Source organism: Micrasema longulum, unplaced genomic scaffold (genome assembly GCF_059751315.1).
Source record: "Micrasema longulum isolate JH-2025_06_02 unplaced genomic scaffold, ASM5975131v1 h1tg000224l, whole genome shotgun sequence".
Lineage (NCBI taxonomy): Eukaryota > Metazoa > Arthropoda > Insecta > Trichoptera > Brachycentridae > Micrasema > Micrasema longulum.
The window spans coordinates 795,226-822,534 of NW_028277429.1; the positions used below are offsets into that span (position 1 = coordinate 795,226).

General features: G+C 34.5%; 1 protein-coding gene across 2 annotated transcripts in view; it reads right to left on the reverse strand.

Moving 5' to 3' along the window:
* Positions 1-658: 658 nt before the first annotated feature.
* The window catches only part of LOC148283547 (uncharacterized), a 142,918-nt gene continuing 116,267 nt past the window's right edge, over positions 659-27,309 (reverse strand). For both annotated transcript variants that reach the window (XM_088243684.1, XM_088243683.1), the window contains exon 4: positions 659-5,227. In XM_088243684.1, coding sequence (XP_088099810.1) covers positions 4,689-5,227 — 539 coding nt within the window. In that variant the 3' untranslated portion in view covers positions 659-4,688. The remainder of the gene's footprint in view (positions 5,228-27,309) is intronic.

Below are 27,309 nucleotides of genomic sequence, written 5' to 3' on the forward strand. Positions count from 1 at the left end.
CTTAGTATATTTCTTAAAGGTATGAAAAAATTAATCAAACGTTTTATTTTATTAGAAATTTCTTCATTTTGTAGGTTCCATCTCATGAATTTATCTATTTTTAAACCCAAATATTTTAAATTGTCGTTCAACCAATTGTTTACCCTCATTATATCTTTGTTAGCTTTGTCATGAACTTCTGTCCAATTTGCTAACGTATTTTGTTTTTTTAATTCATACTGTTAGTTTTCTAAGAACTATCCCCCCTGGTATTTGGGATACCCTGAATAGGAATTCCAATCCAGGAGAATTTACTCGGGTTTGATTAGTTTTATTTTGTTTTGAAACTCAATATGAAAATATTACATATTTTTGTTACAATTATTGTTAAATAATAATTGTTAAATATTACATACATCATTTTCCTTCCAAACTCATTACCTGATCCCCTACATTCCCAATATTTTTTTTTTGGTTGGCTGGAAGATAATGCTTTTAACAATAATTCCTCCAAAGTGCATATATTTTTATACTCGAAGATGAATAAATGAATTGATTAAACATTTCATGGATTCAATTTGGGAGTCAGCATATCCTCAGTAGATCCGCAAGGCGATCATTCTTAGAATTATTGAATTATAGTGATTAGTCGGGATAATTATAAATAAAATAATAAACGTTTTGTAGAATAGACATTTTTAATAACATTTTACAATCATATACGTCATTTACGGTACAATTTTCTTTTATACAATTATATTATCTTTACACAGAAATGACATCTAATCCAATATGAAACATTAATGCATAATAAAACCATCATAATGTATATAACTTAGGTAGAGAACTTAAAATAAAAATAGTACAGATTAATATTACAAATTGAACAGAACTTAATCTCCAAGTAACTAAAGTAATTCTATATACAATCTCCTTCCGATAGCATAATGTGTAGACAAGTAACATTTTCATATTTAATAATTTTGATATTTTGATACAATGTATCAGATCTTCTTGCTTTGGCTTTACCAATTTCTTTATTAACCATCTCGCGTGCTTTCGCCTAAGCAGGCCATCTTTAAGAATGCTAAATTGTTTACAACATTCTCATCTCAGTATAATGAATACTAAAGTGACATATGTTGTACCCAAATAATTAACCATTCATTCATTAACCAAGCGAGCACGCTTAAGCGAAAAAGCTCGTTGGTCCGTAAAGAAAGAAGTTAAACTAAAGCACGTACTCGTAGTTTGACGGATATTTGATATCAAACTTATCAACTATGGTATTTTATTAAGAAATACATATCTACAAAGAACATCAATATTATGGTCATGCTTCTTTTTTTATCTTTTTATTCTATAGACTCCGCAGCAAATATAAAATTACTCTCACTTCTCTTCTAATATTCTGTATGTGAAAAAATAGGCAATCTTTAATAATTACCACATAATTGGGAACTCTATTTTCTCTACTTTTCTCTTATAGCAAAACGAATGTCTATTACTTTTTCGTCAAAAATAACTTATCACAATCATTGGACGCGCTTCATTATCTTCTGATATCAATTATTGACAGTTTAGTCTCCTTAAAGTATCTTCTCAGTACCTTCCGCAATACAAACATTCCCTCTAAACCGAATTATTATACATATATCGACATTATTGAAAAATTTAAACAAACTTCCAAAGTTGAGCGAAACTATGTATTTTATTTACAAATTTCCTAGAATGTATAAAGTAATGGAGTGGAAAAGCGAGCGCAGGCACCAACAATACATTCAGCCTTAAATTTTCTTCACTTAGCCGCAATCCAAATCAGTAAATTTCAAAAGGAAAAAATCATCACAGAAACGTTACACTTTTGTAAAATATCTTCTAATTTTGTACATTTAATATCTAGACAAAGTTCAGTTATATCTATCCGATGAAAATAGATTGTGCCTTAAGTACTCGCTGACGGCATAGGAAAGGGAAGATTTCTGTATACGTAACTTAATCAAACATGTCCCTTATTTATTACGAAGAGAGCTATCGAGGAACTGAACCAGGATTCTGTCCTTAACTAAGTATCAATACAAGGTAAGAGGTATATTATATTATCTAAGCACTCCCCGCGGCTCTAACTCACACTCGACGCGCTAGAACAGAATCCTGACAGATGTTAACCACACGTCACATTGGCATAATGGTCGCCGACTATTGGTACGTCTCGCGACACATCACATTCTCAATTAACGAACATTTGAGCTACACGAATAGATGCCGGCCAGCGCGGCTCGAAATAAAATTTAAATAGTATAAGATTAAAATAAATAAGTTAACTATCTACAAAATAAGGATAACTACGTTAAATTACTTTCATGGAAATAAACATAGGGATGTACCGAGACACATTTAAAACATTTAGCTACGTTTATCGTGATTACTATTTACCTCAAAACATTAAACAGTCAATATCTTCATATCTTTTTTATAAACTCTTAATTATTTCGTATTAAATATATTTCCTCTCTCGCAAACAGGCCTTGTGTCACCTAACAAACATACTGGAAGAAATATAAAACGTGATAATATATATCTGACATAATAGAAATCTGAAATCTCATTACTACAAAATGAATTACAAAATTAATGAGATTAAATACAGTATTGGTAAATAAGAACATATTTATTTGACACAACCCTGTTTGCATTTGGCCTGTACGTGAGTTCCAAAACATTTATAAAGGGTCCTACTCTAATATCTCTTAGCTTAGATAAAGTTACAGTAAATTAACATTGGACCTCGAGTAATATGAATCAGGTAACGCGTCAAGGTATTTTCACAAAGTCGCTGTATCTGCCATTTCATTTAGAGAATTGACCATTTCACATCCCCGAAATCCCGAAATCAAAAACAAATAGTTTCAAATACAATTAATATTCATCGTTTTACATTTTTTTGTTTGTTATTTACTAAATTTCCTAACCCCAGCCCATTTGACATTGATAAGTTGTAAAACAGTGATTAAGTCTAACATTAATCTTAATTTTCAAAATTTAAATAAACAGGTCAAATTTGGGTCGGTTCGTAGCTACGTTTCTTTGTGAAGTAAATCCTTTAAGAAATGAATGGGTACCATAAAATGTATATAAATCTAACATTAAAAACTGTCAACTTTCTATTAGTATTGTGTTTGATATAATATATATTACGCTTAACAGGAAAACAATGAGATAATATAAATTCATTTGAAATAGTTTAAAATATCTGCTAGGAATACATAATTAACATTTAGTTGTTTACAGAGCACCGATCCTTATATTTATACATATTTAAATTCTCATTTCGTTGGTTTCCGTGAGCTTTGTCAACCTTAATCTACATTTCTTGGACAGGGAGAGATCTCCCGCTGTATCCCACTCCTGCGGATGTATCTACAGATAATATATTTACAAAAACACAACACGATGAGTTATTATATCTCCCCGTGGAGACCATGTCCTCCTTGTACATTCAAATATTATATCTTCTCAGTTAACACTTAACATTAACATTAACCTAGAAATTGTGCTCAAAGCCTATTCATTAACATTCACACAGAGTGCCTAACAATTATACAAATGTCTTTTCATCTTGGTACAAGTTTAAGGTAAATAGTAAAAAATCGTTATATTGTATTTTGTAAATGGAGCATTTGAGATGTTTCAAACAGGTTTCAAGGCAAAGGTTGTACTTGGGAGTGTTTATGCATTAGACCGAAGTCCGCATTGAAATTGTTATCTGCGAGCTACATTATCGGTTGAATATCGTTAAATTTGTGAGGTAAATTCTTAGAGAAACTAGTCTCTTTTCTCGATGCATATTTCTGGTAGTGAGAATTACATAAAAGAGTTATTATTTCAAATAATTGATATAAGCAACATTTAGTTATCAAATCTATTAAATATCAATGGTTTGTATAGTGAATAATATAATTTTAAATATGTATGTAGTTTAATTTATTTCTGATAGTGGAAACAACTGTTTTATTCCTCGATTTATGTGTATATAATATATTATAAATATCTATTTCTTAACGACAATAAAACACACTAATGTGAGGCTGCTGTAAGTTGTACTATAAAAGTTAATCATATTAATTTAAGGCAAGATATCGCAATACGCAAAATTTGTTTGGGGTTGGTTATTCGTAACTAGTCTGTTTAGACAAACATTTTATTTCAATCAAATACTAAGAATGATAAGCATTGTTTGTCCCAATTTGGGCATTCTTTTTCCAACAAATTATTATTATGTACGGTCATATTTAAAATATTTGTCTATAAATTAAAACACCCCTCTAATGCGCAGAATAACTCGCAAAACTATTGAAGGAACAAAATATTTTAGTTTCGCCTTCGAGAGCCTTACAGCGAGAACGAGGTATATAATATTATAAAAAGTATTGCATAGAAAAATTTTCCTTGTACTGTAAAATTACAACATATTGTCAAATGCGAGTTATTCCGCCATCGCTAAATATCCAAATAGACTGAATGTACAATACATCAACATCGGTATATATAACATATTTATTTTAACATCGACACAAGTACCAGAGTAAAATGCCAGCCAGCAGCCCGGGGTCGGTAAAACAGTGATACAGGCGTACTCTCCCAACCGTCAAACGGCCAACAGCGCTTAATCTATGGAGATCCTAGTTTTCCACGCACGAACGAGGGAATCACGTCAATGAGCAATCGATCTCTACGATGTCCTTCGGGACGTCGACGAACTGGTAGACGAGTCGCTGCCCGTCGACTTTAGCGAGGATCCCGCGCTGGTAATAGTAGCGCAAGGCGCGGCCCATCGTTTCGTAGTTCATATCTGGTTTGTTTTTGTGCATTCCCCACAGCCTGGAAACGGCTTTGGAATCCACGAGCTTGAAGACTCCCTTCTCTCTGTTTGTCCACTTGATGTAGCGCGGGCAGTACTCCCTGTCCTGGAGCAGCTTGAGGAGGAACTCCCACAGGTATGTGGTCGACCCTTCGCGAGATTTGCGCTTGACGCCGGCCGGCTGGTCTGGGTTCTTCAGCTTCTTGATCTTCTTCATCTTGTGCTGGGCTCGGCTGTGGTAGTTGAGGTCCAGCATGTAGGAGAGGTCGTCGTGGGTGGAGCCGGGGTGCTGCGGGGGCGCGGGGGCTGGTGGGGCGGTAAAGTGGTGCCCCCCGTACCCGGCTGGAGCCCCATAACCGAGATAGCTGCCATACGACTCGTTGGAAACTGCAACAAAAAAAAAAGTTATTTAACAACATTTCAACAAATTTCATGTGACCTTTTAGTTATCGTTTTTTTTTATTAGACATACAGAATATTTTTTATGTTTTTTCTTTTACTATGAATAAAAACAGAAATTATATAAATAAACATGTATATAAAGCAGTACAGTGCATTAAAATATTTAATAACCCTCTGTGTGTTAGTGCGTGTCCGTGAAACATATAAATTTCGTTTGTGTTAGTAGGTACACTAGAATATTTTATTTGAAAACGTTTCGTCACTCACACATGTTACCAACATTGAGTTATTAAACATTTGAATGCACTGTACCTACATAGATGTATACATCCAGTTTTTCACAAGCATATAAAATAAACTAGGAGAACATGTGGCGTAGTAAGGAAAGAAAAAAAAAAGATAATATAAGAAAAGAAAAGAATACCACTACAAATAAGTAAGAGATGGAAAGGACCAATTAGGAGAAAGAAAAATGGACTTCTAAAATAGAATTGTTATTATCTGCTGATATTTTAAAACAATAATGTATCCAAGGTAAAAATCAATGAATTAAGAAAAAAATGTAAATAAAAAAACTGAAGAAAATATAGGAAATTTAATCAATTAAGCCTTGTTCATAATAAGCAAAGTGATAAGCAACTTCCATATAAAAAAAAAAATTAGCAACAAATTGCCATGTTTTATTTAACCCCTTTCTTGGCAATGCATCCTATAGGATACTTATGATCTCATTTTTTATCTTAAACTAAAACAGCATTTAGTTAAAACTGCTTTACCAAATTTCTCATTAATAATGAACCTTAATCACAAAATAAAAAAAACAAGTATTCCGAAGCTTTTTCCAACCATCAAATGTGTGATTTTTTTGTTCAATATCAAGGTTAGGGTACAATAATATGATTAACAATTATTTATTTTTTCGTTTTTCATATTTTACGCCTGGACGACTGTACAATTTTAGTACTAAATTGTAATGTATGTTGCCTATGCGTAGGTGTTTGAATCAACTGATCTTTTTAATACAGTTTTTTAATGGTTTGCAATAATATTTATTATATACCATACTAATTATTATTTACCATAATAATATTTATTAAATAACATAAGAATTAACGATAATACCGAATTATCTATTTATTACATTACAAAAATTCATACTGAGCTAATAATAATTACATATACATTTAAACTACAAAAATGTAACAAAATCGTGTGTTGAAAAGTATTTTATTGTATACGTAACTGAAACTCTTTTATGGTTTTACTTTACGTGCAACAATGCATCTATACAACTAACATTTAATAGCGCCAGGGTTCAAAGCTATCATGATATTCATATAAATATCAAAATATCCAATATATATCAAACAAAAAAGATCTCGCATTAATACATCTTATCAATCTCAAAAGATTACCTATGTCCAAATGTTTGCGGACTGGCTGGCTTCTCCCTAGGGAGTCATTCAGATCTAAATTTGTTGGAACAGAGGGAAAACATTTTTGGAAAGGGAAATGGAAGTCTAGGCATTTACAGCTTACGAAAATAGCCGAAACCTTTATCATGTGGGTAAATTCATCCGGCTGAACCAATTCACGCTCACGAACACAACAAATATTTTCCCTCTGTTGCAACAAATTTACATCTTCTCAAGCCCGCCGATCATTCCGACTTTTGACATGTCCACCCTCAAGTTGGATTTGTCTATCCCATATCTTTTCTCGGTCTTCCATTTTTCGTCCATCCATCCACATTAAACATCGTAAATCTTTTTAGGCGTTCTTTCGCAGTCCATTCGCTAAACGTTTCCAAACCAACGCAGAACGCCTTTCTTGACTTTGTCGATAATGCTTATATCAGCTTTACATAATGTACGGATCTTTTTACGGAGCGATTTACCGATGAAGGTCGATAAATCGAATGTGATGGTTTTTGAAAAAATTAAAGTATGACTAAATGCGAGATCATTATGAATGGGCTTATACTGATACAGGTAGATATATATCGTAAATACATATGTATATAATCCGAGGTCCGATTTTCATTAGTTTTCTCATTAGATGAGCAAAGTAGGGTAAAAAAAATACAACCCTGGCAACTAACGAAATTTCCATTTTGTTTTTTCGGCAATCTGACAGATGGAAAAATAATTCAATTTTTAAATAGTGCATTTGTTATATACACATTCATTTGCTAATTACACATGAAATGTGATTGCATCCTGTTTCTTTAAGATCCTAGCAGTATTTCTACACTTTAAAAGGACACAACACGGCCATAGTCGAATTCAAATCAGGAGTTGCGTACTGAGCGACGTCTACAAATAAACTAATGGGTCAAAACGTAAACCTTCTAATTTATGAGTAGTTGAGCCGCCTTGTGTTTGATGTGCGTATGCGGTTTCTGGACTATTCTTAATTCTATGGTGACGAGATTGTCATTTTTTTGAATTTGGAAGTTCAAACTTAAAACGAATAAAAAAAGTAGTAACCCACTCGTATGGGCGAAAAAAATAATCTCAGAGGAGTGACCTAAATTTAGTGATAGCTAGCGAATGCGAGATTTTTTTATTTATTGTAATAACGGGTAGGTGCCGGCTTAGGTATCGCGTATCCAGAGCACCTACTTAGAAAACGTTTCAGAAACGCTAAAAAGTGACAGTACCGCTTCGCGCATGCGCGGTGCGCGGTCGGGATGCAAGTCGGCTGCACACGACGGCCGATCAAGTGTTGTATTCTCTGTATGTGTGTAGGAAATGCAACGTGCAATGACCAGGAAATAACAACCTACCGTTTGACCTTCAGACCGACTGAGAGCGGCCGCGCACACCACCACGCGACGCAACACATACACAACACATATGTAGGTTATGATAGGATGCATCTCCGCAAGATACAAGTTAGGTTAGGTTCGTTTTTGATTCCCGCGCGCCGCGGAGAAGACGCGGGTTCTTCTTTTTCTTTTGTTGTATGTAGGCACCTATTTCCTTTGTATTTCAAGTCGGGCATTCTGCTACGTGTAGGCGTTTGGCGTTTGCATTATTTGTGCGAATTCCTTACTAAACAATTTCGCAATGTGAATTCTTATTAATACGTAATTTTGTAAATGTATTTATATTAAAAATATAATATTTAACTAAACTTATATATATTTTCCTCTTTTTCTTCGACTCGATGCCGGGTGGTGATTCGTCCGCTCAATTGTCTATTTGTCAGCGTGTGCCTGCCACGTCCGAAGTTTTGAGTTCGATTCCCAACATCGTTGACACGAAATATTTAATAAATTATTTAAAACACGAATATTTTATGGTCTTTGGACTGACACTTGAAGTGTAAGACTGATCATCAAACCTTCATGTATATTTGACAAAATAATCACTAGTCTGCTACGATTGTGGTAATAAAACAGTGCCGTATGCACCATTAGATGTAGGTGGAAGAATAATGATGATAGCATGTAAAATATTGTATTTTACCGATGTAAACATTTCTATTACAAGATCTTTTGGTTTTATTCAAAACAATCTTTAATTAAAGTAAGTACCATATACTATATATTATAGTCTTCGGTTCAAAATTACCCCTTGCATATTGATAAAAAATAAATGCATATAAATTATAAGCAGGAAAGATGCAATGGCTATTTCCGGAACTGAAATAATCGGTGAATAAAATTATGTATAATATTTCATTACTTGGCTGCCTACTCCATAGAAACAAACCTTATCAAGATGGTAAATTCAGTCACGGTACAGCGGCCATTTCCTCGAAGGAGGGAATTCTGACGTATTGTATAAAAAAACTCTGTCCACTGATAAAGACAGGTTGCTTGATTAATTAAACATTATACATTTAATCAAAGCTAGTTCCACGACACACATTATTTAACATATTGACCCTTCCTGCATAACCTATAAGTACATAATGAGAAGTCAAATATTAAAAAAAATATGTATCGTATTGTAACAATACAAAGACAACTTTGCTATGATTTTTTAAAGTTTTGCAATTTCTCTACCCGTGACGTCACAAGTTGTTTTCGGTGAGAGTTGTGCTTGCATTTAAAAGTAGAACCCCGTAGCTGTTAAAAAACACCAAATGAAAAAAATGGCTACATGAAAACCGGAAATCTATCACAACACATGACAACGCTATACTTGATTGGTTAATGTTCACAAGAACCTGCGACGTCTGAAAGTAGTTGATTTTGATTAAAACCGTTTTTTTTTTTTTCATACATTTTCGTAAAAAAATACAAAAAATAAATATTTAACAGAGCCGTAAGTTTGTCAGGTGTTCATGATTAGAAGCAACAACATAAACTATATATATAGTGTATCAATCAATTTTACAAAAGTATTTTAGAGAAGGCTGTTGCCTTATATTTAGAAGTCTAGGCATCTACAGGGCTTATGACCTGTCATTGGCTGGTTTAAGTGGCTACTTTACACACTGTGTAACATTCACTAATCTGCCCATATTTGAAGCGTGTGGACATCACCAGTTGCCTCCGGGAGACCCTTTTGCCAGCCAGCATTTACCCCTCTTCCCACGTCAATCCAGCGCCCCTTAATTCCGCCGAATAAAGTCGAAAGATCGTCATCGACGGCCTTCCAGGACGGCAGAGCCCGCAGGCTTAAAGAAGAGGCAACCCGGGTTTAGGTTCTCCCGAGGCGTACGCAGCACGGGTACAAGCCAGGCCCACTCGCTATAGGAGGCTGCTGCGTCCGTTCTCGAACTTCAATGTTCGTTATACAATCGAACCACCTTATACCTAATATTCTTCTTAAACACTTACTCTCAAAACTCAGAAGTTTGGTGTTTTGAGCTTTGGTAAGGTGCCAAGATTCGCACCCATGTACGGGCATTATACAAGAGTTGAATAAACGGCGTTTCGTTTTGACCGAGTATAGACAGAGTTCCAGACAATACGCATCATGTTAAAAGTTGCTCCAGCAATTCCTTGGCGGTTTGCGAGCTCGTTGTGCATGCTTCCATTCTCAGTTATGCGAACTCCCAAGTATTTAAAGCTGTCAACTTTCTCACCTCTGTCCATTATTTTAGAGAGGCTGATCAGGGTCAGGACTTTAGATTTCCATTTTAATTAAATAAAGCATTTTTATGACGAATGTGAACTTCGGTGTTTTATTAAAGTACAAAATAGCTTTTTGCGATAATTTCTGCATTTTTAACTTCAAAACGGCAAATATTATCTTCTAATTATGCTTTTTGTTTTTGGAATTCCCCACATAGCTCGTTTACTTACTGGGACAGAAAGAGATGCGAAAAGGAAAATATTTTGTTTTCATGTAGTATTTTTAAAAATAAAATTAAAGTACAATAAACAGTAAACAATTTGGTGTTTATAAATCTCACACTGATTTTTATACAGGGAAACCAATGCAACATCATTATTTTTATGTATAGTTTTTTACGCGGTACTGCGTAAAAACTGCGGTAAAAAGAGATTCCATTGTATTATAATATATATTTATTTTATTTTATATCATCGTATACAATTTAATCCCATGTATTTTTGTCATATAATTAACACTTGTCTTGTTTAAAATCGTATATCGTGTTTTGAAATGTTCAATACATACTCAACGTAAGTCATTATTTGTACTGATAGGTTATGGATCATCGAAATTATTCGAGCAATGCCAGTTGTGTAAACAAATTAATTTAAAATAAATTTCTTGATAAAACCGCGTACAATAGGAAACAGTGCAGAATGATGTGTGAATTTTCCACCGGGCGAAATGTCGCCTACCGTGTCGCGTCACCCACAATCAGTAGCTCAATCACAAATAACTATCGACGTGTTAATAAGCGACGTGATAACAATTTCCCACCATGGTTGTTTATCGTATTCGCGATCGCAATGGAACATCCGTGAACACCTAATATTAAATGTCAAAATATTTACGTTTCGCGACGTATAATCCTGTTGCGCTATCACACATTTAAATTTCACCGGTGTAAATATGGAAAATATTCCAAGACGGCTATTTTTATTTATTTATTTATTATTTATCATGCTATTTATTGCATTTAGCCGGCGGTTGGCAAGCCAAATGTTAATAAAAGCAGTCGCCATAGTAATTGATATTTAATTTGCACTTTTTTGTATTAGATACTCTTTACTATTTTGCTAATGCGATATATGTATTGTGTTATTTTTTATAGTAAATGCCAATTTTTCGCCAATGAACTGTATTTATTTACGAGGAAAACAAAAAACAAACCGAAACGAGCGTTGATTTAGAGATTACACACGCTTGGACTTATGACTGCGATAGCTTAAACATGTTCATTATTGTTCATTGTGATCGCTCAAATGCTAAGCATGTTTTTAAGCACGTCGATAGTTGAGCTACAGGTTTTCATACAAAACTATAGGTAATGCATTTCCTGTATGGACGCGTTGTATATGTCGCTGCCGAATAGTTCAATCTGCCACTCAACTGATCGTCTAGGCTGTTCATTAAATGCCGGCATTCAACTGAATGGCTAGGCCGTTTTAACGATGAAGGGCTGAACGTCGCTTAGCCTCTTTAGTTTTAAAACAACAATAACAATAGTTTTATTTTAAAATTTATTTTGTTATTTGAAGTTAGGTTAGGTCAGGATTGGTTGTGTAGAGTTGATTTTCATTATAAGAAAAAAAAAGTTTCACTTAATTTAAAAAGGAATCCTTAACGTAATTTAAAAAGTTAAGTAAAAAAAAAACATTTTAAATTATTAAACTTAATCCAACCTATCCTTACCTAATAAGGGCTGGTATTCCAAACGCTCTCGCGGCCGTATCATATCGTGTATTTACTTACAAAATACACGAGAAAAACCTTTTTCTCGTGCCGCGAGAGTGGTTCAGAATAGCACACCAGTTGGCTTTTGGTTCGGCCGTTTTCAAATGGTTAGCTTTCAATTAGCCAACAAGTTGAGTGTTGAGTTATCTTAATTCATTTAACGAACGGCCTAGCCATTCAGAGGCTAATATGGCGTTCTATCTTCTCTGCCCACCCTTTCACGGAAGCGGCGTAATTGTTCGTTTTATTTATATAATATTATAACAAAAATGTCCTGATATGTTGCAATTACCAATACGCAGGAAGCTGCGCTTAAAAAGACAACTCCCGATTTTGCTGAGTTGGCCAAAAAAAAATTAGAAGCAGGACTTTGACACGTACGTTATTTGAACTAAATTACGGCACAGGAGAGGTAAGGAAAATGTTATTTTTATTTATGAGCTGCCTGCTCCGTTTTAAACTTTCCGAGATCAACAGCTGTCCAAATGATGAAGAAACTTGATGTTGATCTATTGTTCCTTTTCAGCGTCGAAAGATACAACTTAGAGGTGTGATGCAGAAGCATTGGTGAGTATTCAAGGCACATCCATTCCTTTATAAGTCACAGCGACTTATCACAAGAGGTAGTATCTTGAATGGTTAAAATAATATAGGTGATAAGGTTAATAACTAATCACTCACTCTTTGATGCGCCTGAACTACTGAGCTCAATAAAATGAAATATCCCAACTAGAAACCTCAGACAAAACTTACTCTTTCATACCGATAACCACAGAACTATCTATGGTTTTCGTTCCCCTATGCCCAGAATTCTTAGGTCTGCCAACAAACATGCCAGTCTTGATTTATTTGATAACAAGTTGTCTTCTTTCAAACGATCACTGAATCAAATTCAATTATAAACACCTGTCTTCCGCTTCCACTCCCACCAAGTCTACTATTGTATCCTTCTACTTTCATTTATAATAATAAATATGTTTCTATGTATAAATATGTCCTTAAAAATTCCCATTGGGCGTATATATAAATAAATAAACTTGACACAACGTGCCGTGATCTCTATAAGTAAAACGGTAGGCCTATCAACAGTACGGCATTTAATGAATGAGTTTTCTGTGGTTTTTTCTTTACTAAGCTAATGCGGAGAAGTTCATACAAAGGCCCACAGCCGAAATCCCCTCCCTTTCCTAAAACTACTTAGATAAACAAAAATAAGAAATAAAATTCACTGTAATTTAAATAAATTTTAAAATTATCTATTCAATGCGCCGTGCACCAGATATACGAGTATATATATAAAAAAATACGTTTTAGAATAATATCCTAAAGCGTATTTTATAATATTACACAGTCTGGCCACACACGCTTTCAATTTCCTTTATTATATTATGATGTTTGTCGTTTGTTTTAATGTTTGTAATTTAGCTAAAGTCTAGACACAACACAAGACAAAACACCCACCCTGACAAGTCCAACTTTGGTGAAACCTCTGAGAAGACAATGCCCGGATATCTCTAGGACGTGATGCATTATACGAGTATCTGCTTGCATCATCTACCTAATATTCTACAATGCACTGTGCACATGCGGGCTTGTATATTAGATCATCGTCACACGTCCGATGGCAGCGCATCGGTACGAGTTCTCTTATATCTATGATTGGCATATCTCAATCATCTGGTTTCATTTTAAGGTGATCAGTCTTACGCTTTAGTAGCTCAATCACAAACTATCGATGTGCTTAAAAACATGCTAAGAATTTGAACACAATGAACAATAATGAACATGCTTAAGTTATCGGAGTCATAAGTCAACGCGTGTAATCCGACCTTCTAGTCCTATTTAAAATTCTCAACTCAGTATTTGATGCGCCCGAACTGCTGGCATATCCCAACTAGAAACCTCAGACAAAACTTACTGTTTCATACCGATAACCATAGAACTAACTATGGTTTTCATTCCCCTATGCCCAGAATTCTTAGGTCTGCCAACAAACATACCAGTCTTGATTTCTTTGATAGCAAGTTGTTTTCTTTCAAACGATCACTGAATCAAATTCAATTATAAACACCTCTCTATCGCTTCCACTCCCGCAAAGTCTACTATATACCATTGAGTCTTTCTACTTTTTTTATTATACTTTTCTATGTATAAATATATCCTTAAAAATGCCCATTGGGCGTCATTAGCTCTGTAAATGCCTAGACCATATTCCCTTCTCCAAAATATTTTCCCTCTCTGTTGCAACAAATTTAAATGGCGAAATTTAAATTCACAATGTTAGGATTTTTTTAAATGTTTCTGGAGACTTGTTTTTATATTTTGGATATAATTTATTTTGCCATTACGCATTTTGTGATGTTCATAACTGCATAACTGAGGTAGACACAGTTTAAATGAATTATATTACATTTTATAATTTCAATTTGTGATAATGGTCCCACCGTCGTGTCGGAGTCAGCCGAATGATACGCGCTATAATTAGGTATACTAAATGTAACGAGTAATGATAAGTTGTTCGGTACGAGAAAATATATTTTTATAAAAACAGTCGCCTCAAAATAATATTAAGTTCAAGGTCAATGTCGGATCACTTTATTTTCGGTTGAGGTAGTACATGACATGTCGTAACTAGAATTAATATTCCGTACCGTTGGCGTTGAATAGACGGAAACATTATTAGACATTTTGTTTTCAAAATGGCGGTCAAGCATTTCCCCAATATGTGTCATTTATGATGTGTTGTGAAGAGCAAAGGTTGGATCAGTGGCGTCTTTGATCCCAAATTTCTAGTGAAGCTCAGATTTTAAGGATAAGTATAATATGCGTAAATGTTAAGTAGGTACCTTTAGTAAATAACACTGTACGGACCATGTTTGTAGGCATCTTTGAGCATTTTTATATTGGTTGCTAGTTTTTTATCTTCATAATGTGTTGATATAATGCGTATTAAAATGCATATTAGGTACTGGTGAATAACAATGATTTTTTAGTGAGGCTCAGCCTCACTTGCTTCATATGCTCCTTCGTCCCTGGGGTGGATGAATAACGGGGATATGATGGCAATATTATATATTTATTGATTCTTTTACTATATTTGTATTTATTTTTGTTTAATTTCATACAATGTTTCCTCTCTGGGGTGTACCGTGCCAAGGGAAACACTCGACCATAGAATTTACACTTTGAGTACTGTCCGAATACACATAGAATTTACCCTGTGCCCGGCCCATTTTTATGAAATTTCATGCTTTGTGAAGAGTTTTTTAAACGTGTCATAATTATGAAAATACTAGGTTAATTCAATTCTAACTTTTCATATTTATTTGAAACAATTTAATAAGTCATTTTTGTATGATAGTTTTGCCAAAATTGGCCTTTATGGAGAGCCACATTGCAATGTTCGCACATATACCTACAGCGTCTCACTCCTTTTTTTGTGCTTTGTATCCCGGAGCCGTGTAAACACGTGATTATAATAACCACGCGTTGTGTCCCGGTCCCGTGTTTTCACGTAGTTTACCAGCAGCGAAAAAGTACTAATATATGCCATGGAGCGGTTGATTCAATATTGGTTTGGGCAAATGAGACATTAAATCACGTGAAAACACAGGACCAGGACACTACGCGTGGTTATATTATCAAGTGTTTACGAGGCTCCGGGATACAGAGTGTTAAGAATAGCCCAGAAGGAGCGTAGAATCATATTTGAATACATCGAATTGTGTCCGAAAACCCCCCCACTTTGCACCACTTTCGCCGCGCGCATTCGTGAACTCGCCGCGTAATGTTGCCAGATGGGAAAAAATATAATCACCGTGGCCGTATTAAGTGTAAACATTTTTTTTGGTGTGTATATGAGTGTCCTACACTAATATATAAAGAAATTGTCAATATTTGTGTACATACTGTTTGTTTACCCAATAAAATTAATTAATAGATATTTTTATTTTTTTAATTATTTTTTTTACATGATGTACGGAAAATAAAAAAAAAATGGTTGAGTACAATGATGGAGAGCCAATAAGTTAAATTTTGGCACGTGGCTCGTACAAATGTAGAAACAGGGGAGTAATCAATCAGCAGCAGCAAGGATTATTACAGGAGTAAAAAAATATTCTCACATCCCACAACATCTTCGAGATTTGCAGTGGTTAAAAAGATCAGAGAGAATAAAATATGAGCTTTGCTGGACAGTATTCAAATCCCTTCATGAAATGGCTCCGAGATACCTTTCGGACCTTTGTATTAGGGAAAATACATGTCAAAGAAAATCTACTCTTAGATCAGCATTCGATTCAGGCAAAGGAAAACTTGTCGAAATCCGGCGCCGCCTAAACATTAGATTCGGAGATCGTGCTTTTACCGTTGCCGGCCCCTCTGTCTGGAACCAATTGCCTTCAAACTTACGAATCATCGACAGTCCCAGTCGGTTCAGATCCCAACTAAAATCTCATTTCTTTTGTTTATCATACCCTCAATTTTAACCAGAAAATATAATGTCACTTTAGCTTAGTTAGAATGTAAGTTTAAGTATACAATTGTAAACCGCCCTTGAGGTGGTTTTTCACAAAAATGGCGCTATTCAAATCAGCCAAGTATAGTTATTATTATAAGTACTGAAAATGTATGTCAGATAAAAAACTAAATAAACAATAGTCTTGGAAAATCTTAAGAAAACACCTCACAAAACGGTGTATGTGATTAGGCAAATGTGATAAACGTATATATGTACTAAATAAAACAACTTTGTTTTTCCCCACTAATTTTTATTTTCCACCGACCGGTTTCAAAGCAAACAAGCTTCTTCGTCAAGGTTTACGTAACTAATGATTTGATTCCTTTTTTATTTTTATCATGTTCACTAAATACTACACGTGGACCCAATAAATCAAGTCGTTTTCTCCTTACACGGGTGGTAATTTGATATCACTATTTTCGAAGTTAGACAGGAGAGGACCAAAAGAAATATTGTTTATTTGGTTATTAATTATTGTTTCCTTATTATGAATCGCTTTTTTAATTTCTGAGATTTCTGAGTTGTCTAATTTTATTTTATTATAATGAATAACCACAAAGTTAGTGCTTCAAATATAAACTTTATATGTTTATATGTACCTTCTTATTATCTCGTGCCAAGGTTTCCAATAATCGAGAAATGCGTTAACAAACCGCCGTGGTGCCCTTGTGATGTTAAATATTGTGTCAATGGCCAATCGCCCGTTTTGGGAACTCTGACTGCGCGGCCAGTGAAGCGAGTCACCGACAATGTCAAACGGACTTGAGCATTTCGACAAATGTGAAAAAAGTCCAAATTTCCCGTTCATTGCAATACTTGAATTTTCTTAACGATTTCGCCGGTTATCTTTATCATTTATATTATTTATTTTCATATAATTCCTCTGTACGTGTGATGTCACCGTACTCCTCCTAAACGGCTTAACCGATTTACGTGCGGTTTTCAGAGAAACATAGATCTTTGCGCTGAGCATGTTCGTAGATATTAAAATCTTCAATCGAATGTATAAAAAAGAAGTTAGGAGCATAACTGTTTAATTCATCGATCTACCAGGGTTGCATTCGAGTAGAATGCATTTGTAAAAAAATGGAGAGAAGTTGTTTTTTTGTGTATAAAAAAAGTTTGTTTTTGAATGTTTACAAACAGCATTTGTTTTTTGTGGATCTCAATCAGATTCTTTCCTTAAATTCCTCATAATTTCTACGTATTTGTTTCTTTTTATTGGATTTTTGGTAACACCACAATAATATTAAATTCAATACATTTTTAAAAATCGTATTCCTACATAAGTACACCCCTTTGTTGGCGAGACGACCGGAGTTTGACGTTTGCAAAAAGAATGCCATATTTGAAAAAATATTTATTTTATGTTTTGGAATTCAACCATAAACAAGTACCTTGGTACCTACTTAAATATTTTAATATTATCAATTTTTAAGTTTTGGAATTAAATCACAAACAAGTAGTTATGGTCCAACCACATCTAATATAGTGGGTTACAACAAACCTTGGCAAATATTTTCTGTCGATCAGGAAAAGGAGCTAACAACATACATAAGCTTATGCTATTATATCATTACATGTTATTATATATATTCTATATATTATTGTTAAAAAATACATAAATGTTTGATTTTTGTTTTAGTCCGTGACAACATGCCCCCCCACCTTGTAACAACTTGCCTCTGTGTGGGGCACATTGTTACAGTTTTAATATATTTTTTGAAATGCTTTAATAATTTTTGTGAACTTTGTATAAACACATAAATTGTTTTATTATATTTTAAAATATGTACATTAAGATATAATCAATATGATGTGTCTCAAAATAAACAGTTGTCAGATATTCAACTTTTTATTTTTTTGTAACAACTAGCCCCCGCTTCCCCTACTTGTTTATGATTGAATTCGAAAACTAAAAATTATTAATACTCAAATAAATAATTCATTATCAAATATAGAATTCATTTTGCTAATGTCAAACTCGGTTCTTCTCGCCAACAGGGGGGGACTTTATTCATGAATTTTTGTGATTATTAAAAAAAGTTATTGAATGTTAATTAATATTATTTTAGTGTTACCAAAAATCTAGTAAAAATAAAAAAAATAGGAAGAAGTTATAAGGAATGTAAGGAAAGAATCTGATTGGGATCCGTAAAAAGCGAATGTTGTTTGTAAACATACAAAAACAAACTTTTTTTTAAACACAAAAAAACAACATCCACTTGACTTGACCAATGAGGAAGTTCAGTGGTTTTTTTCAATTTTTTTATTTTTTAATAGACTGTTAAACTAAGTCAATTTTTTTTTTAAATTTTTACATATCGTATTATCGGCGCTACGATTTTTTAAAGTTTTGTATTTCTGAAATAACTTCGCGTGTGACGTCAGAGGTTCATTTCCGCTTATTCTCATTCAGTTCTTCACATTGGTCCAGAAGCGACAAGCAGACCGGAAATCTTCCATAGCTCTCAGATCATAGGTTGATTCACATGAACCAGTGACGTCATTTAAAGTAGTGCGTTTTTATCGAAATATTTTTTATTATTTTTTCTGTACATTTTCAAGAAACTTTGCATTACAATTTAATGCTCTAATTTTTACCCCGCGTAAGAAAACATTTTTTGTATCCAATTTCCCGTAGGGCTGAAGTTCCTCATTAACGCTTTCACCACAATGGGCATTTTCAGACTGGTATAAATAATATTATACAGTGTAGGGATAGTTTATATAACACTAAATATTATCTTAAATGTAGGTACATTAAAAAAATGAGTCGACAGAGATACAGTACATAATATTCGATGATATCGAGCTGGACAAATTATTGAAAACACGTGTTAGCGGTGTACCGTAAGGGAGAATTCTATTCTATTGTTGCAATTTACAGGGTCAAACTGAGGAGGATTACTAAGGGTGAGTTTTTAAATTCTATCTGCTGATTTATTAGAATTCTATCGTTATTATTTTTTATCCTATAATTGGTAACTTATATTAAAATATAAGTTATTATATTATAATTCATACCATAATTCGTACCAATGCAGTGCCCTATGCACCATTAGGTGCGGAAAGGGAACGATGGACAATTCATACAAATAATTAAAATTTTGGGTGGAAATTCGAATCCACTCTACCGACCGAAATCGGACAATTTTGAACTAATTTCTAATAATATCACCATAAAAGCAAATGTGTGTTATTTAATTCGCTTTTTATAGTGTTTACTCCTCAGAGCAATAATTCGTTAGAGAAGCCGTTTAGCTCTATTGTATAGAACAAAAGAGTTTTTAGTTTAACAATAAACGTGTAGCGGACAGTTTCGGTTTGGGCTTGAAATTCTCGCTTTTATTGCCGTTAACTGCAGCTGATTGTAGATAATCATACGACGTTTTTTGTCCGTATGGGCGACTCTATTAGCTTACCCTGAAGTTTAATCTGTGTCCAGGAATACAGCTCTGTGTGAAATAGAAACACAATCCTGGACGAGTGTTTTTAACTAAATGTAAATATATAAATAAATAAATAATACATCTTGAATGTAGAAATCTAGTTAAGATAAGTCATAAGTAGCATGTAATGACAAAATAAAATGTTTTACTAATAAGTTTCACTTAGACTTTAGGTCAAATCAAAATCAGTCTTCATATGATCATTTTGCAAAGCGCCCTTGACGTATTATATTACGAAAATGGCGTTGTATAAGTTATCCATAATCATGCCAATAATAATTAAGCGTTAGCACAGACTGTTATATCTCCCGGCTTCCAGAACCAACCTGCCTCTGGCCATGCTGATATGAAGAGCAGTCAGTCAGCTGAACATGATCACTTTGAAGATCGACATCTTCCACATTAGTGGAACTATGTTTAAGAGGCAAATACTCGTGTTATTTAAGAGTACTAAATGTAAATGAATTTGGATTTAACACATAATGAGCTCAAGAATATGTGAACTTTTGATTAGTTGACAAACCTTCATCCTCTTTTAATTGCTCCAATAAATGTTGCTAAAATAATTATGAAAACACCTATATCTATCAAGTAGTATTGAAAGCCGTCGTGGCACAGTTGGTTAGACGGCCGACTGTGAAACTGGCGTCGCGGGTTCGATTCCCGCCAGTTGCAAGAAAAAAAATCCATAAAAGATTTTTTCTCAATTGGTCTGGGTGTTGTGGTGAATTTTTCATTACCTCTTTCCATATCCCCTCTTTTCCACCTGCTGACAGGCCTCTAAAATAAATAAAAAAAGAACTCTGAGTACTAAACGTTAATAGTGTACAGTAGAACCCCGTTTACACGAAATTCAGTCATCCGGATAGTCAAATATCCAGATCGTTATCAGGAAATAAAAAATAAAGGAAAAGTTTTTCATTTTAATTTAACTACGCAAATTTTTTTTCATTACTTATTGATTATATTTCTTCTTCTACCAACCAAATTCAGTTAGGAAAAGCGCGAACAAATATTTTCATTTACAACTTTTAATGTCCCATCCACTGTCGCTCTAAACCTCCCTCTCATCGTCTACAGGGTAGGGACAAGGGGAAGTATAAATAAAATAAATGAATAAATCCATCGTCCAGTTCAAACCCCTTTATGTTGACAGTGATAGGAAACGTTAGTAACTACTCTCTGGAGCACCAGAGCGCCCCCAGGTGACCCTCGAGGCTGGTCGACGGTGGCACACTCAAAAGCAGCAGACTTACCCGAGACTACTGGTGAATAAAATAGAGGAGACATATATTCCATGATCAGGAAAGTCCTTAGCAAAAGATGTCCGCTGACAGAGGCACCCGCAATCAAAAACCTCAGGCCCCAGACACGTCCGGCGACTCCTGTTTAGTAAATAATTAATTTTCCCTCCGTCCCTTAGATCGGGACAAAAACAGCGTAGAAATGAGTTCCGCATCTCGACCAGCATGGATCCATTCCTCCCGTATATCTTTAACTAAGGCGCAGTAGGCCAGGGGGATGTCTCGATCAAATCGTCAATCGGCAATCGATCAGGCTACTTTTTATCCCGAAAAAATATATCATTCCATCTAGAAAATCAAATTATTAACTTATTTCTAACTTATCGGGCGAGCAAGGCCTCGGGTAAAATCTAGTAAAAATAATAACACAAATTTGAAATGAATAAATGTCAAAATTGGATTCTTCTTACGGAGAAATCGCGATAGCGTACAAGTACTGACACGTACAGTCGGGCAGCCAGGCCAGTAAGCGCTAGGTGTAAGCAATATTTTTGTAATCTTAAAGCAGATAGAATAAAAGTGACATTCACGCATAGTTTACTATCGCTAAAAGTATTTTTGTGTCATACAATTTCATCAAACATGTTATTTTTCTTCACCGGCGCTATCTCGCGGAGATAGCCTGGTAAGAGTTTATTCTTTCTGGGGAGCAAAATATCCGAATTAAAATACGTTTTCGTTCATAATTTTTACTGGTTTATCATCATCATCATTGGGCACTACATGGCTACTTTAAATGCAGCGTATCCGGATTATTTTTGTTACGCAGGGTGAATTATACGAGAATCGATAAAATATTGTTTATAAAAAGATTCTCATTTAAAACGAATATTTAAAAAATTGCCTATGCTATTTTTTTATTGAATATATTGCATAATATGTCATTGTAAATCCAGGTAAATCAATGAAGTATAATTAATTAGACCCGTCTTGCTGTTACTACGTAATCTCTGAGACGCATTACCAGGGAAATGAAAATGGCATTTTAATAAGTGGGTAATTGCCTTCCGTGCTTTCATTCGTTTACGGACTTTCATCATGATCAGACGTGATGCTAAGCAGAAGCATGTCGTCAAGTGTGACAAAAAATGCTGTGATAACACTGCATTTGTGAAAATGAAAACATATGTATCCTATCATTTGTATATACAACGCAATTTATGGAATAAGTTGATAATTAGACTTTTTTAAAGGTATATTAAAAAAAATTGACTGTAAAGGTTTTGTTAACCCAGGCCGCTGACCACTGCGTTCTGTGCTAAAATGGACGTACACGAGCATCGTTGTCTTATTCGGTTTTTAAAATTGAAAGGGTTGTCTCCTACGTAAATCCACTAAGAACTGTTGAGGACTTTGGGGGATTCTGAAGTATCATATGGCATAGCGGAAAGGTGGTGTCGAGAATTAAAGTGCAGAACTTCATGCGACGATGGACATGAAAGGCCTCCTCGAATTCAAGAAGAAGTAATGCAAGATTGAACCATCAGGGAGGTTGAAAAAGAAGTGGGCGTATCGTATCAGACGATTTAACACATGAAAAATGAAGTTTGGAGAAGAACAAAAAATCAGTAAGATGAGTTCTTCGAATTTTAACTCCCAAATGGAAGAAAGTTCGTCGGGGCATTTGCAGGAAGCTTCTTGCTGCTACCAGCAAAATAAAATAAACAGGACTTTCTCTATCATTATGTAACAATGGACAATGCATGGGTCCACCATTGTGACTACCACTGAGACCAAACGCTTTGAAAGCATGCAGTGGAAACTGAGGGATCTTCACAGCCCTGCATGTTTCGGGTCCAAACGTCCTCCGGCAAGGTCATGGTCTCAGGCTTCTGGGATGCTGCAGGGCGTTTGCTCGTTAACTCCCTCTCAAAGAGAGCTACAGTAACAGGCTCCTATTACGCTAAATGTACACCGAAATTGAGGCGGGTGATAACATGAAAAAGGAGGGGTAAACTAGAAAAGAGGATGCTGTTTTATCGGGACAATTCTTTAGCACACAAGGCGTAAGTGTCAATGGCTGCTATTTACGAAACCGGGCTTGAAATGGTGAGCACAGCTCACAAGTAAATACTTGTTTTTTTGTCCTGATTTTTTTTTCGAGAATGTTCGATAGTTCGTCCCTCAAAACCTAAAGTCACCGCGTTAAAACAGTTTGAGCAGCTCCAGTTTCGCGCGGTTCTGTCCGGTTGACATTTGAGAACCACCGCCGAACTGCTAACTTGTGCGTGTGTGTGTGTGTGTGTATGCGTCTATCAGCGGTGTACCAACACACGCACGGCGGGTGCATATGTATGCGCTTAGCTATGCGCCGGGAGCTGGGACAACTTTACTCGATGGTCAATGACTCTGTCGACATTGCTGACTCTGTGAAGGTCAGTATTATTCTCTGGGCATGTGTTGGTGTGTTTCGGCGCATGTGTGCGTAGTGACTAGTAACGGACACCCGGAGTGTTGCCAGGAATAAAAGAATATCTTCCCGAGATTTCCCTTGTTTACATAACCACTCGCCCCATTTTCCGAACGTCCCCCCGAGAAAAACAATACTTCAATACATGTCGAACAAATGTCAAAAATGACCAAACTTAAAAACATTATAAATAACAACATATTATCAATTTATATCCATCCACATATTTTTATTTTATATCTCTTAATTTAAAACGTTAAATACTAAAACAGAAAATCGTTAATCAAATATCAAATTCTTTTTCGCCAAAGGCCCTTATGCAAAATAAACTCTAGTGAATTCTGAGATTTGATTCCTGAGTATATTCGATTTAATTCAAACAGTATATTATATTATACAATATTACCTAATGTTAAAATAATAGTTTAATCCAGCTAATGACAGGTGCATATGTTGCCTTCTTAAAAGAGGTTTTGCTGCACTTTTTTGTGGAATATTAATTTATTTGAAAAATAATGCAAATTATCCGAATTGTACTATGTTATCTATGATTTAAAAATACTAAGGATACAATGCATAATATTGTAGAAGCGCCTATTTTGAATTGTCAGCTTGAGTAAGGCATCAGAAAGAGTTTCTAAATAACGATTATTTTAGTGCTAAGCGTACAAATGACACTTTAAGAAGATTGACAAAGAATGTGCGCGCCCTAAGTGGCTAGATTCTAATTTTGCGCCACCTTTTAAGACTTATTTCCTAAGACGAGAAAGAGAAAAAAGGCTGTGGGTCTGCGAAGTACCCTCCCCTGAAGGTTGCGCCCCTGGCAGCCGCCCGACTGGCCAACCCCTAGCTACGACGCAGATAGCAAGAAATGTCTACGTTGATATAAGCAATAATTTGTTGAGAATGTTCGCGTAAAAAGTGCATTAGCACGCGTAAGTCTAGCAAAAGATCTTGTAACTTTTAGAAGTTGAAAAAATACGTATGTTTGTTAATTTGAATAATTAAAATAATCAAACAAACAATTTCTTCCAAACGATAACTGTATGAAAAAACTGAAAGATTTAAGAATGGGAGCAAAAATGAGTGGTATAACTGTTAACTGTCTTCTGTATGCTGATAATACCGAGCTTCTTGCTAACAGCAAAGGAGACCCGCAATTCTTGGTAAAAAAAGTCTACGATGTATGCAAGAAAAGCGATTTGCTAATGAATGTTGATAAATCGAAAGTGATGGTCTTTGAAAGATCCCTCTCTGCCTACCCCTACGAGGAAACGACGTGATGGTTTGATTGTTTGAACAACTCCTTCCAACAATTAACTTTTAACGCCTAGAAATATATATTTTATATTTTATGATGCAGATACTACTTTGAAGATCACGAGTTAATCAAAATATTTTTTTAATAACTCATTAACATCGTTCGACCGACGGATCAGGTATTAGCAGATAAAATATTTTGACATTGCGTAAATTACAAAATGGCCGCTGTGAATGCCACAGAAAAAAAAGACGTGTGTATTTAGAATGCGTTTCTGTTCCGTAATATACAAACTCGACAGCGTTGCTCATTACATGCATGTGATAAGGCGTCCTATAATGTCAGTACCTACACAATATTATTTGTAATGTGGACTAAATACTACAATGGATACTAACAGGTAATGCAGAAGGTACCTAATTATGATAAGATAAACTGATTTGAGTGTATTTTAATTGCTGGCAACATCACTACCAGGAGCTGAGGCACAATGACCCAAATATTGAAATAAACGTGGAAAACCACATCTTTAAACTAATAATTTAATTCGATTGAGAGTCAAAAAGATTTTCGTTAACCCCTGGGTGGCTATGATGCCACGTGAGTCCACATAGAATACAAAACTTGATATACTCTTATATCGCTCTTATTTTTATAACAGGTCTAAATTATATAATTATTTTTATGCATTTTGGGAAAATATGAAGAAAAATTAAGTTTTTTGTATGAAAAAAATGAAAATGTGTAAGGTCTATAAAGAGCCTGGCTTCTGTGTGGAAGGCGAGATTTACATTTTGCTAAATCTCCCCCTCCAAGCCCAGATCCGTAAAGTATCGGGCTATTAGGTAGGGGGCGAGGTCTTTAACATCCTCAGGTTTAACCAATGGTCCCCCGGTGGTTTTAGTGGGTTAATGTGCCAATATGTCTTATTGCTCACACTGATCATCGTGGTTTCGGATGTGAAAGGGATTAAAGATTAAATTAAACATCCTGTAAATGCAATTTCTGAATTAGAAATGATTTTATTGTTAAATTACTTTTATTTCGTTACCTATAATGTACTTAATTAATACTTGACTGTTTTTACAATTTTAATTTCTATTCACATTTATTTATATATTTATTTACATACAAAAAACTGAACAAAAAATCTAAGTACCAAAGACAAACAAGGGCAAAACAATAATTGTATACAATATATTCATAAAAACGAAAGACATAAGACTTCGAGCTAAACCATGCCAATCCAACTTCATCCCACTCTGTTTAGTCGCGAAGAGATCTACGAAAAGCCGGAAGATCTATCCCAAAAAATTCCAAGTAGTGTGATGAATTGACTAATCTACACATTCTGGACATTGGGACATCACCAATAGATATTTCACACTTCCTAAGATCTACAGTATCTGTATAATCCAGGGAAGAGTTATTTGGAGCATAGGAAATATTGTTAACAGAATATACAGAAGAAAAATGATCAGCAAAAAGATCTGCAATATCTTGACTATCAGTAATGTGAATAACATTAGATATCATACTGGAAGGAATATCACTTTCAGAACGTTTTTTTGCGACAAATTGACAGAAATCTCTGGGATTATTATGTAAAAATTGTTGTTTTTTTCCCGAATAAATAAATAAATAAAAACCGACCTGCCGGAAAAAAGGTTTGGAGTTTGCACGTTGCTCATTTCGTTTGTCGTTTCCATATTTTTAATTGGTTATAAATTATCGAATTGATTAAAAAAATATTTGGGTAAAGGGGAAACCCGAAAATTTAAAAAATGGTTGAAATAAACATAAATTTTATTACAAATGACTATAAAATCATAATCCGATTTATTTTGGAATTAATAATGCATGTTTTTGCAATAATCAGTAATTATACCAAGGTTATGATGGGATTGACCTTTTATTTGCGTATGCTAATTCAAAAATGACTTCTTCGTAATTATTTATAAACATTTTGGCTTTATAAATGCATAGAGAGTGATTGTTTATTAACAACAATATACTGCCGATAACACGCAAAGAAAACTTTACAAAATAATATCACAAACTGAATTTTATTTTAACAGTGAGGGAAAACATGTTAAAAAAATAATAAAGGAATATAAAGTCGAAGCATTTATAGGGTTTATGACCTATCATTAGTTTGTTTGAGACAGGCGTCGTGGCGCGATTGGTTAGAAAGCTAACTGTGAAACTGGCGTTGTGGGTTCGATTCCCGCCAGTTACAAGAAGGAAATCAAATATCAATTTTATTTAAATTGTGCTGAGTATTGTGGTGTATTTTTCATGACACATCCCAT